Here is a 13,169-nt window from a genome sequence, read left to right as displayed (position 1 = left end):
CAAGAGTCACTGTTGCCGTCACAAGGCCCATAGACCGCCTCATGTCATAGGCTCAGCTGGGGAGAAGACAACAAGCCCCAGGGCATCCAGATGGCTTTTTACTCACAGAGGGCAGAAGGAAGACCAGCATGGTGCCAACTTCTCATAGCCCGAGTCCCAGAGGAGGACATGGAACTGGAGGGACTGAGACAGGAGGTATGGTGGGAGGTCGCTGTGGCGAAGGAGCCAAGTGTAAACTACAGCCGAGCAGGGGCACGGCCTCAGGCTGCTCTCTACGCGGGGGCAGGGTGGGGGGCAGGTGACAAGCCCTGCACTCAACCGGAACTAGAGGGATGGGATGAGGCACGGGCTCATGGTGGTCTCCCACGGATGGGGAGGCCCCCCACCCAGCTGCCTGGGGTCCCCTTGCTATAGGAAGAACTGTCGTGCATTCTGTCAAGACTCAAGTCAGGCACCTCAAGCCTCGCCTACACAGCCTACGGAGAGACGTGTGAAGTTGTAAGGATACTGGGTGGGGCTGTGACCCTGCACTCACACCTCTTCCTATGGGTAACCCTCAGCCCCAACCACGAGGCTGACGTCTTGATAGCTTCGTTTTGCCTGTTCTTGAATTTCATGAAATGGAACCATAGAAGGCATGCTTACAAGTCTGGCTTTTTTCGTCGACCTGTCATTGAGATTTGTCAATGTTGGTATGTGCACCAGTGGTCTGTTCTTCCTTATTGCTAGAGACATTTGGGTCATTCCGGTTTATTCTGGCCCTAACCTTGCTCTCCTGGAATTTCCATCACTCATATACTGGAATCTCGTGTGTTTCTTAGGCTCCTCTTTCTCTGTTTTTTGTTTTTTAATTTATTTGAGAGAGAGAGAGAAAGTGGGGCACAGGAGAGGCAGACAGAGAAGGAGAAAGAATCCTCAAGCAGACTCCCTGCTGAGCATGGAGCTCAACACAGGGCTCCATCCTGGGACCCTGAGATCACCCCCGGAGCTGAAACCAAGAGTCAGATGCTTAACCGACTGAGCCACCCAGCTGCCCCTGCTTTCTCTATTCTTTTATTTTTTTTCTCTCCCTATACCTCAGTTTAGTTACCTCCTATTAATCCATCTTCAAGTTCACAAATAGTTAATAACTATTAACCATAGTTATTTTTAAGTCCTTGTCTGCCAGCTCCAATGTCTGGATCATCAGTGGGTCTGCTTCTATTGTTTCTTTTTTCTCCTGTTCATAGGCCCCATTTTCTATCCCTTTTTGTGCATGTTTTATAATTTCTGATTGTGGGTTGCATGTGGGGCATAAAAGAAGGGTATATTGATGAGCACCGAGTAATACATACAATTGTTAAATCACTATATTGTATACCTGAAGCTAATTTAACACTATTTTAACTACATTGGAATTAAAATAAAAAACATATAATAATCTTCAAACAGGAAAAAAAAAGGGTAGGACTTCAGACTATGTTATTCCTCTCCCTTACCCTCCATCCCAGGGGAGCCAGTCACCTCAACGTAATCAGGCACTGAGGGGAGTTGGGGCAGAGCTACAGTTCTGGTAAAATTCAATCTTTTTCTGGATTGTCCCTGTCCCTTAAGAGTGGCCCTCCTGGATTTGGGGTTGAAAGCCTGGCCAGCCTGTATTGTTCTAGTCCTTCAAATTCTCTTTTGAAATTCTGAGGTTAGCTCTTTAGCCTCCCAAACCACCCAGGTTCAAATCTGGCCAGTATTTTGAGGTGGGGGCAGTCATTATTTTAGCCCCCACGTCTCTAAACACTGCAAGACCGTGGGACTCGCCTTTCCAGCCCAGCCAGTACTCAGCTGGCCGCAGTGCTCCAGAACTCAGCAAATTTTCCATGGGAAAAACTGGTTTGGCATTCCAGGCTCCTCTAGTGCCCAACCCACGACACAGTCCTTGCAAGAACCACAAACTGTTCGTTTCTCTTTTTCCCAGTAGAGTCTCCCTGCTCAGGGCAATGCTGCTCACTGGAGATGCCCCAAATCAACAAATGTCTGGGAGAAGAAAATAATCATCTATCATCAGTTCGCCTTGGAAGGTATCTTTCCCGCTGGAAATTTTGTTCATCTGGTCCTTATTCCTTCCATCGCTCCTCATTCTCTTTGAAAAATGATAATTTTCAGGGTACGTGGGTGGCTCAGTCCATTAAGTGTCTGCCTTTGGCTTAGGTCATGATTCCAGGGTCCTGGGATCGAACCCTGCATCAGGCTCCCTACTCGGCAGGGAGTCTGCTTCTCCCTCTGCCTCTGCTTGTGCACTCTCTCTCTCTTTCTCAAAAATAAATAAATAAAATATTTTAAAAATATTTTAAAACATTTTAAATATTAAAATAAGAATATTTAAGTATTTTAAATATTTTTAAAAATTAGAAAAAGAAAACAAAAATGATTTCCATGTCATTTCCTCCTAGCTGTTGCAATGGGAGTAGTGGTCTGTGGAGACCCACCTACCACATCCTACCCCGAAAACAGAAGTTCCTTGGTTCTGCTTTTTATCACTTCCAATGATAAAGACTTCTTAGTATTTTTTCTTAATCACACTCTAACTTGATTTCCTCTTGTTTACACAAGTTACAGTGTTTTTATCTCTGTCAAAAATAGACGTGAACTACTTCCTCAGCTTTCTCAAGGGAAGGTCATTTTACCTCAAAGTTCTTGTTGCCTTGTTCTTGGGAGCAAGAGATCCTTCCCCGTTTCTGTTTTTCAGTTTGTTCATACCTCTTTGTCTTCGTGCCCTTCTCTGGTGCTGCTGGGAAAGTTTCTGATGATTTTATAGATTTCGGGGGTCTTTATGGACCTAGAGGAGGAGGTGAGGGCTCCCCGCTCTGTGACCCCGTTGCTCAGTAGACTTGTCTTGATGGATGAGCTTCCCTGGGAAGCACGTTCTTTCTCTTCAGTCACTCCAGCCCCCTGTTAGGGAGACTCCCTTTCCCTGACTCCCCTCGCCTCTCCCCTGAGTCTCTTATGACTGCCACACATATCATCATGTCAGCGACTCCGACGTTTGTCAGCTAGTGACTTTCCAACTTCAGTGGCCAGGCTTTGCCTCCATCTGGGCTTCTAGACTTATTTTATTTTATTTTATTTATTTGTCAGAGAGAGAGAGCACAGCAGGGGGAGGGGCAGAGGGAGAAGCACGTGGGGCTCCATCCCAGGACCCCAGGGATTACGACCTGAGCCCAAGGGAGACGCTTAACCCACTGAGCCACCGGACCCACCCAGGGCTTCTAGACTTCTGTGTCACACCTACATCCCCAGAGGCCCCTCAGAAGCCACATCTCCAAACTCCCCACTGTCCCTGCAGTTCTGCTCCTCTGCCCGCGACCGTCCTTCAGGAAGGTCACCGCCACCACCAGAAGCCTGTAGACGGTCTCCCTCTTCCCCGTGTCTCACATCCAGGGGCTACGGACCAGGTCAGCTGTGACCCCAGACACTGCCGGTCCCCCCTTCCCCACGGCCACAGCACAGCCCCGCTTCCTCCTCCTCAGGCCTGCCCTCCGGAGGAGCGAGGAGCGCACATGCCAAGAGCACTCAGTGGGCACAAGTGGTTTTATTATCACCTCCGGGACGGGCCGACCGACCGGAGCTGCACGGCTGCCGGCAGCACGGAGTGGGGGAGGGACCGGGGCCGGGCCGGGGAGGAGGCGACGGGCTGCGGGCGGGCGCCGCGCCAGCCTCACCGGTGCCGCTTCCGGATGCTCTGCAGCTCCTGGGAGATGGCGCCGAAGCTGGGCCGCTGCGCGGGCTCGTAGGCCCAGCACTGCTCCATGAGCCGGAACACGGCGTCGGGGCACAGCTCGGGGCAGGGCAGGCGGCCCCCTGTGGGGACAGGCACGGGGGCGCGGCGGCCGTGAGGAGCGGGCGGGGGGCCGGCAGGCCCTGGGGTGCTCCCGGAGCACGGGGAGCTGCTTGCACCGAGAACTGTTCTCGGGGTGCCACTCCTCAAGGGCCCCGAGGACGCGGAGGCCCTGACCCCGGTCCCACAGCGCGCAGCCGACTCCGCAGGCCTGATTGTTCGTCGTAGGAGGGACGCGGGAAGCCCTCCCGCCCTTGCGGTGACGGGTTAGCGCGACAGCAATGGGCCTCTGGTGGCAGCCACGGGATGACCCTCGCTCTGCCCTCAGGGCGGTCAGGGGGCCCCCGGGAGCCCAGCCCGAGCCCCGGGAGCACCGCTGGCCACCGTGTGGGGACGCCTTACCCTTTTCCACAAACTCCCGCGTCTGCTGGTTGCTGAGGTTGGGGTACGGGGGGGCCCCCAGGCTGAAGGCCTCCCAGAGCAGGATCCCGAAGCTCCACACGTCGCTCTCCGAGGAGTAGCGTCCTGCAGGGGGGGGCGGGCGTGAGCGGCCCCGCGCAGCCGCAGTGAGGGCCCAGCCGCGGGCCGCCCGGGGGAAGGCCCGGCTACCGTAGTTAAGAGCCTCCGGAGCCGTCCACTTCACCGGGACTTGTCTGAGGCCCCCGGAGGCTGCATAGATCCCATCGGCCTCCTCCCGGGACATCCCGAAGTCACTGATCTTCAGGACATTCTTCTCTGTCACCAGGCAGTTCCGAGCCGCCAGGTCCCTGGGTGGGGGCGGGGGCATGGGGACAGGGTCCATGCAGCCACAGCACCTGCCCAACCCCGTGCTCCAGGCACAGCCTTGGACAGAGCTGCTCACCAGCCCCAGCCCCCGTTCTACGGGGGACAGGCAGCCACCAGGTCTGGGGTCCATGCCTAACCTGGGCGGGAGTGGGGGAGGGGGAAGGGATGGGGTCCAGGCCACTGCGGGGAGGAGGGGGGGCTCCCAGCTCTCACCGGTGGATGCAGCACTTGCTCTCCAGGTACTCCATGCCCGCGGCCGCGTCCCCCACCATCTGCAGCAGGGTCTTCATCCGCAGGCGGGAGCCCTCCGTCCGCAGGAAAGTCAGGAAGTCGCCCCCTGGGGGTGGGCAGCAGGAGACTTGGTGAGCCGTGGGCAGCCGCATCCCCCCCAAAGCGAGAGACCAGCTTCCTCCGCTCACCCTGCACGAGCTCCATGACAATGTAGATGGGCTGCTTCTGGGTGCAGACGCCAATGAGACGCACGATGTTGGGGTGGTTGTACTGCTTCAGAATCCTGGGGGGCAGCACTGGCTTAGCACCCTGGTTCGGGGAGCCCCGGGAGCCCCAGGGAGACAGAGGGAGGACAGGAGAAGGCAGCAGACGAGGAGAGCATGGCTTGTGAGGCCAGCAGACCCAGACACTTGCCCTCAGGTGGGTCACTGGGCCTCTACCCCTCGGCACTAGGCAGGGATACCACCTGTGCAGTGCAGGGTGAGGGGCATGAGGATTAAGCCAAGCACATCACCTCATGCCATGCACAGAGTAACTCCCTGTATGTGGAACTGTGGGGTCATTGCTTTATCATGTACCTCGCTTCCTGCAGAAACTTGGCCTTGAGGTCAGGTGGGAGCGTCTCCCGACAAGACTTCACGGCTACCAGAGTATTGTCGGCCCTCAGGCGTCCACTGAACACTTCGCCGAAGTTCCCCTGAAAGGGCGCCAGGCTCCTACCAGTTGTCCCCAGACCAGGGTCCTCTTCTTCACTCCCGGGGGCTGGCCTTCATCTTGTCCCCACCCACTTCACTGTCCCCACGCCCAGACTGCTCAGCCATGCTCCACAGGCGTCTACCCCCTGGGTGGGGAGCCAAGGGGGTGCGCACGGGATAGGGAGAAAAGGTTACCTCAGACGTGCCACATTCACAGGGAGAAGTGACACAGAAAACCCCCAGATCTTTCCCTCAGACTGAAAACCCATTCTGATTCTTAAGGAAGTAACTCTTTCCTTAGGAGATATTTTATGGCTCATGGGTATTGCCCCTAAGGAGAAAGGGCCTGGGTGGGGCGAGGGGGCGTTGGGGGTGCCGGCGGAAGTGGGGGACGGAAAACAAGGCCACGCAACTCACCCGCCCAATCTGCTCCCCCAACACCAGGTCCTCGTGGTTTAGCACCCACTTGTCCTGGGGAGGGAGGAGAAGGGGGGTCAGAAGTCGGTGAGGGGATGGGTGCTGGGCCCTGCAAGGGACCAGACGTCCCCCACCAATGCTGTTTTTCATTTCTCAGCATTTCGGTTTATTGGTCTGAAAAATGGGGGTTGGACAGTCTCAGGATCACACTTGGATGACTTTGGGGACCAGGCAGGGGCCCTCAATGAGGGAGGCTCAGCTCTGCGTGTAAGCGTGTGTCGCATGGAATGGGCGCGGCCTTGACATTCCAAACCTACAGGGAAACTGGCCCCGAGGAGGGCAGAATCACGTTGCACCCCCATATAGGCAGGAGCCTGGGAAACCCTTCCTGCCGTGTGGTCTGGGTGGCACGGCGGGGCCGGGCACAGGCTCACCTTGGGCACAGCCCTGTTCAGGACGATACCGCTCTTCTTGGTGAGGGGCTGCTGGGAGCGCAGCAGGTGGTCGATGAGCAAGGGGATGCTGGGAAAGCCGTCCCCTTCCAGTCGGTATAGGTTCTGCGGGGCAGGGGAAGCCAGGGTCAACGGCCTCCTCTGCTGGGGGGTGGGGGGACCTGAGCCCTGAGAGAGGAGGGGCGGGAGGCAGAGCCGCAGAGAAGGCGCTCTCTGACACTGCACTGCAAGCCTGGAGCCCTCCTTTTGGGGGGGGGGGTGCCCACGCTGAAGACCTGAGCTTGCGGCAGACAGGGCGCTCTCTGTGGCCCCTTTCAGCTGCACCAAGGAAGCAGTGGACGTAGCAGCCAGTTCCTGCCCTCCCAAGGCCATTCCCGCGCGGAGGGGGCCAGGGGCCGAGGCAGGGAAGGCCAGAGGGCAGGCCCCACTCACGTCGGTGCACTGGATGATGAAGTGCCGGGGCTGGCCGTCCCACAGCACAGACAGCACGTACTCCTGCTTGCCCTGACTCTCCCGCACCAGAAAGTCCCCGGAGTGTGTCAGCAGCTCGGCCACCTCCGCCCGTGGGACGGCCCCGTGGTACCACAGCTGCTCGTGCAGTGGCTTCTGCACCTCTGGCACGAGCTGCAGGGGTGGAGGGAGCTGGCAGGGATGGGGGGGGGCGAGGAAAGGTCATTCCACCAGTTTGCCAGGGGAGGCCACCAGGACAGACTAGGGTCAGCTGGGGTCTCTCTTTCTCTCACATATGTCCCTCGTCCTCACAAACCACCTGCGTGCCATTAGAGCCCCGGGAGCCAGCGACAGACGGAGTCAGGCTCGCTCTAGGCAGAGCTGGGAGGGGGAGCCCGGGCCCGCTGATCTCAAACCAGGCTCCTGCCTTCTCCTCCAGGCTGCCGCTGCTCAACTACCCCCGGAGCAGGGAGAGCCGGGGGTACCAAGGCTGCAGCACTGGTACTTAGCTTAGCGGTACGTGTCGGAGACCCCTGGCCTGGCCCACCTCTTGGAGAAGGGCAGAGCTGCGGGCCCAGGCCGGGCGCCACTCACCGAGAACTTGGGGCGGAAGATTCCCGAGATGTGGCTCTTAAGGATCTCCAGGGTGGGTGTCCTTCCCCCTTCTCGCTCCTGCTCCTGAGGCCAGGGACAGACGTCAGCGGGTGGCCAGGCTTGGGGAGGGGGAGGGCAAAAGTGAGGCGCGCGCCCCGGGGCGGGCGGGCGAGGCCGGCGGGGCGGGCGGTGGCAGGCGGCTCACCGAGGACGACGTGGAGTGGCGGTCGTCCTGCAGGAGCAGCACAGGCGGGGGCTCCCCGGGGCCCAGCTGCTCCAGCTTGGCCTGCAGCAGCTCCTGCTGGGCCTGCAGCTTGGCCTGGCTGCACAGAGCCACCTGCAGCCCCTGCAGCGCCTCCTGCAACACCTGCTTCTTGGCCAGCAGCTGCACCCTGCAGGGGGGGCCGGCGGGGGGGGGGGGAGGCGGAAAGGGGCTCAGCCCGGGGTCGGCAGCCAGCAGCGGGTCTGCCCAGCGGGCGAGTTGGGGGCAGGCCAGGAAGCTGCTGTGGGCGAGCCGAGCCGTGGGTGGGTGAACCGCTCACCGCTCCCGGGGATGGGTGTTCTGCTCCTCGTTCCAGAGGTCGCGCTGCAACTGGGTGACCGTCTCCTGCCGGCTGAGCACCGTCTCCGTGGCCGCGGCGAGTTCATCTGTCACTGAGGTCAGTCTGTGCCCGAAGGAAGGGCCGCGTGAGAGCCGGGCCCCTCGGATGCACCACCGCGGAGCCAAGCAAGCCTGGGGGTCCGCAGCTTTGCAGAGGTGGCGTCCACTGCCCCCGCCCCTCCCCCCAGCCCGGCCCCCGGCCCCCACGCACGTGTGCTGCACACTCTCCACGGTCAGCTCGTTCAGCTGCAGCTCCCCCGCAGCCAGCGGCTCGCCCTCCTCAAGTAGTGACTCATCGAAGGTGACACAGGGCGGGATGTCAGGTGTGGACCTTCAGGGCGACAGTGCCCCGTCAGCGAACGGGCTAGAAGCCCTAGTGCCCGGCAGGAGCAAGGAGGGGCTTACCCATACTGTCGCAGGAAGCCTTGGTACTCGGCCTCGGGCTGGATGCGGGCGACCGCTGCAGCCATCTCCAGGTGAATGGCCACCACCTCGTCCTGCACCAGGCTGCTGATCTCCAGGTACTCCTGCAGGATCTCCTTCCTGCCCCCAGACAGGAGCCCTGGTCAGTGGGGCCGCGGGCCGGGCCAGGCGGGGCAGCGTGGGGCCCCTGACGCTGGCCTTGGAGGGGCCAGCGCTTGAGCTTCCCCCTCCCTCTCATTTACCAGCCAAATAAATGACCACAGGCAAGTTACTCAACGTCTCCCTTATCTCCGCTTCCCCGGTATGTGTCACGGGGATGCTGGGCCTTGTGATAAGGACCCTGTGAGAGCTGGGGTGCAGAGCACGTGGTGTGCGCGGACTGCTCGGTAAATGCAAGTACAGGTGCACCTGTCCCGGGCCGCCAGCCCCACACTGGGGGGTTCTGGGCTCTGCCGTGCTGCTGGCCCCGCACCCATGTGTCCAGTCCCAGGCCCTCCCGGAGCTGCAGCCTCACATGGCCACGCGCCTACACGAACGTCCTGCCGAACGTCCCCGAGACACCGTAACCCCCGGAGTTGAAATGCAAACTCCTGTCTCCCAAACCCGTTTCTCTCCTTCCTGTCCACGTAAGTCAGCGGAAACTCCAGCCTCCCTGGACGCCATCTCACACCTCACTTCTGGTTCATGAAGAACCAGCCCGGCTCCGCCTCAGGAGTGCGCCCACGGAGACAGCTCTGGCCCAGCGAGCCGCACTCCTGCAACAGCCCCCCGCCTGGCCCCGTGAATTCTCTCCCCCAAAGGCCTGCCGGCCCCTCCATCACCCGGCAGTGCCCCAAACCCGGACCTGTCTGGCTTCGCGGCCTGCTCCAGCCCTCCCCTCCCTCTGCCTGGCCTGCACTGGCTGCCCTGCTGCTCCCAGAGTTCAGGCACTCTCCCACCCCAGAGCCTGTGCACCTGCGTTTCCCTCTTTCTGGAATGGTCTTTCTCCAAACCTCCCGTCCACCCCCATTCGCCTGGGTATCTCTGAGGCTTTCCCAGAGCACTCTACGGAAAGCTCTCCCTCCTCCCTGCCCGCCTCCCCTCCTCTGCCTTTCTCTGTACCACTTACTGCCATCCCACACATGCTGCCCCTCGTCACTACTCTTTTCTCTCTCCAGTACCGTGAATGACCCTAGAGGATAGACGCGCTTGTCTGTGTTGTTCCCTGCTGTACCCTGGGGCCTAGAATAGTGCTCCGTTCATATAAGAGCACCTTGCAATAGGGACCCTGGGATAACACGACGCAGGCACCAGCGGCGGACTCCACATCTCAGCCCAGCACCTGCTCCCCCGGGCAGAGGCGGCCTCTGGGGCTGGCGGTGGGGCTCAGGGCGGGGCAGGGGCGGCTGGGGCTGCGGCTTACAGGACGCGGGCCATCTCCTGGTGCAGGTCCTGCAGTGACTGGAGCAGGCCGGGGAGCAGGAGCTGGTGGTGGTGCTGGTGGTGCAGCTGCGCGGCCCGCACGCCCAGCACGTAGCGGTTGTGATGAGCGAACAGCTTCCACAGGCTGCGCACGTACTTGTCCTTGGCCTTGTCTCGGTCCTTGTCTGCGGGGGGCAGGGAGGGGTCGTGGGGGACGGCACAGAAGGACAGGCCCCCACTGGGGGGGTCAGGGCTGGCTCGGGATTCCCTCTCTCCCAGGAAGGGAAGCCACACACCTTTGCTGGCCTCCTGGTACTTGCGTCTGGCCTGGGCGCTGTCCCGTGCCAGGACTCGGTACTGGCTCTTCAGCTTCTCAATGTCCTGGTTGTGGGCCTGGGGAGAGACCAGGGGCCGGCGTGGGCTAACGGGTCCCCGGGGCCCAGGAGAGTTCAGCCTGAGGCGAAGCCCTGCAAGGGTCCCGCAGTCCCGGTGGGCCGTGCGCCCTTGTCTGTCCTCCGGGAAGGGCCTGCAGGCCTCTGGGGCCCGACGCTGCTGCTGAAGTGAGAGCGGGGGAGCTGGCGTAAGGGCAGGCGCCTGGGACAGGCAGAGAGGGGCGCTGGGCAGGCTCCACCTGGCCCTCCTTGATCTAGAGTGGTATCTGGAGGCACGTGTGGCCAGGGCTTGGCTTAACGCTCTGCTGGTGCCGTCTTGAAACTCTTCATAATTTTTTGACAAGAGGCCCCGCATTTTCACTTTGCATCAACTCCTGCAAATTCTGTTCCTGGTGGCAGGAACAATGGATGGCCAAGAGCGAAGTTCTGATCCCAGTTCCCCTGTTTATGCACTGGGATCCTTTGGGTAAGTTCCCTCCCTTTCCTCTAAATCTTAGTTTCCAGGTCTGTATAACAACTTAAAGGAAAGACGAGATGAATCTCTTAAAGGGCCAGACGGTAAACACTCCCTCAGTCTCTGTTGGAATCAGCTCTGTCACTATAGGTCTGTAACAGCCCCAGGTAACGGGAAAATGAACAAATGGGCATGGCTGGGTTCCCGGAAAAGTACCCCATAAAAGCAGGCTGACCCCCGAATTAGATGCACTTCTGGGGAGCCCGCCGGTGGGTGGACAGTGGCCACCAGGGGCCGCTGTGGGTCCGTGGGAAGGCTGAGTTTGGCACAGGTGGAAGGGGTGTGGCGCAGGGGTGCTGACCAGCGCTCCGAACAGGGCAGGCTGAGCAGCCTCCAACCCGCTCAGCCTCTAGACCGAGCAGCAGGGCCGGGTTCAAATGCCGGTGGGCTGACTTCGCACCTCCGTGTCCCCACAGTGGGGGCCCCACTGCTGCTTGTGGTATCTCTGACGCCTTGCGAGGAGCCCGCCTAGACCAACAGTAGACAGACCAACCCCAACTGCTCTCACGGGCCTCAGAGCCAGCTGGTGCAGGGCAGCGAGGGGTGGGGGTTACAGATCTGCGCGCCCTGCAGGCAGTGGCTGGATCGCTCACCTTCACCCCCAGCACTTTGCTCGGGCACGCACTCAGGGGACAGAAAATGCAGAGCGGCCTTGCTACAGACCAGCCCAGGAGCAGGGAGGAGGGACGGAAGCTAGGGCAGGCCTGCGGTCAGAGACTTGCACTTCCCCCGTGAATCCAGGGGCTCTTGTGCAAAACCAGCCCATTTACTCTCGGTCTTTGGGCAGCCATGGCCGGGGGGAGCCCGGGGCCACCGACCCACCTTGGTGAGGTCCTGCTGCAGCTGCTGCCACTGCTCGCTGTAGGCCTTGCGCAGCTGCTGCCGCTCCCGGATCAGCAAGCCCAGCTTGCTCAGGGGCCCTGAGTTCAGATCCTCCGCGTGCTGCCTCAGCAAGCGGCTCAGGCCCTCTGTCTGGCTGGTGATCTCTGCCCAGGACTGTACGACATGGGACAGGCGAGACGGGGAGTGGGGGCCAATGGCTCCCTGGCCCGGGCCTGCCAACCCTCCAACCCTCCCCAGTGGGCTCTGGGAAAGGAAGGGGGCAGGCAGGCACAACCGTCCCTTCTCCCTACCCCCCCCCCCGGCCCCACGCCACTGAAATTCCTCAGCTGAAGGCAGGAAGGGGACGAGGAGGCCGAGGGTCCCCCAGAATCCCCACCTGGCTGATGGGGCTGTTGGGGCTCATGCCCCGGCCCCCACTGTCCTGCAGGGACATGTGGTGCAGCAGCCCCGCATACTCCCTGTCGCTCTTGACCCGCTGGGCCATCCACTTCCTCATGCCCTCCAGCAGCCGCAGCTCGGCCTCCTGCATCTGCTGCAGGGCCCCGTGGCCCTGGGCGCTGCACAGCTCTGAGGAGAAGCCCATGGTGCCGTCCTGGGGGCAGAGAGAGGAGGGTCCACAGCCGGGTAAGGCGGCCGCTGAGGATGGAGAGGCCGGCCAGAGAGGGGGGCGCCAGCCGGGCAAAGAGGAGCTGCCGCCGGTCAGGAGGTGGGGTCCTCTCCTTCTGAAATGCAGCCATAGGTCCAAAGCGGCAACTTGGCCGGGCCGCCCGGCCCTCCTTGCTTCCCGAGTCTCTGGCCAAGGCATGGCGCCAGGGGACCCCTCCCTCCCCAGGCCCTCCTACCCCGCACCCTTCTGAGGGGCTCCGCGCGCCCCGGACCCGCCGCCGGCCTTCGGGCAGACACAGCCCGAGCCGGGCCCCTGCCGTGCCACGCGCGCCCCGCCCGGGGGGTGTCCGCCCCCCGCACCCCCGGCCCCCGCGGCCCCTCCTCCCCCCGTGCGCCTCCGGGGCCTCGCGGCAGGAGTTACCCGCGCGGGCAGCTGCTCCGGGGCTGCCGAGGACGCCTCCGGGACGACTCCTGCCCGACTGCGGCCCGGGCGACCCTGGCCAGTTCCTGATTCGGCTTCCTCCTGCCGCGGTTTCGGCTGGCCGGCCGGGGCGGGCCCGGCGAGGGGAAGGGGCGGGCGGGAGGGCCGGCGCCCCCAGCGCCTGTCGGCCCCCCTGCCCAGCGCGCCGCGCGGCCGCGGAAACGGAAGGGAGGAGGGGGCCGGGGAAGAATGGCCGCGCGGAGAGCCGCCTGCCGGCGCCCCCAGGGCCTGGGCAGCGCCCGGGAGCGCGGGGAAGCGGCCGCTGCGCGGTGGGGGCCTGGCGCCCGGCCAGGGCGGCCCAGAAGGGGAAGGGGGAAGCCTGCTCCGGGCCTCCCCACCCCATCGGATTCCCCAAGGAGCGCTCAGGCGCCAGCCAACATGTGAATAAAATTTCCAAGTAAATATCCCCGAGGAGAGGCCTCCTTCTCAGGCACAGGTCCTGGGGAGCCCGCCGCCACCCCCCCTACCCGAGGCA

General features: G+C 61.6%; 1 protein-coding gene across 1 annotated transcript; it reads right to left on the bottom strand.

Moving 5' to 3' along the window:
* Nucleotides 1-3,066: 3,066 nt before the first annotated feature.
* On the bottom strand, nt 3,067-12,827 carry FES (FES proto-oncogene, tyrosine kinase). Its single transcript, XM_080809473.1, has 19 exons — nt 12,635-12,827; nt 11,984-12,199; nt 11,587-11,760; nt 10,155-10,251; nt 9,860-10,043; nt 8,440-8,577; nt 8,246-8,365; nt 7,976-8,098; nt 7,639-7,825; nt 7,434-7,517; nt 6,822-7,031; nt 6,372-6,494; nt 5,938-5,991; nt 5,404-5,522; nt 5,014-5,108; nt 4,808-4,931; nt 4,418-4,575; nt 4,211-4,333; nt 3,067-3,831 (listed from the first exon to the last, which is right to left on the bottom strand). The coding sequence occupies exons 2-19, from the start codon at nt 12,188-12,190 to the stop codon at nt 3,689-3,691; spliced, it is 2,463 nt and encodes an 820-aa protein (XP_080665599.1). The 5' UTR covers nt 12,191-12,199; nt 12,635-12,827; the 3' UTR covers nt 3,067-3,688.
* Nucleotides 12,828-13,169: the final 342 nt, after the last annotated feature.

Source organism: Martes martes (assembly GCF_963455335.1).
Source record: "Martes martes genome assembly, chromosome: 7".
NCBI lineage: Eukaryota > Metazoa > Chordata > Mammalia > Carnivora > Mustelidae > Martes > Martes martes.
Note: the sequence above shows the minus strand (reverse complement) of the source record. Positions and strands in the feature narration are given on the sequence as shown.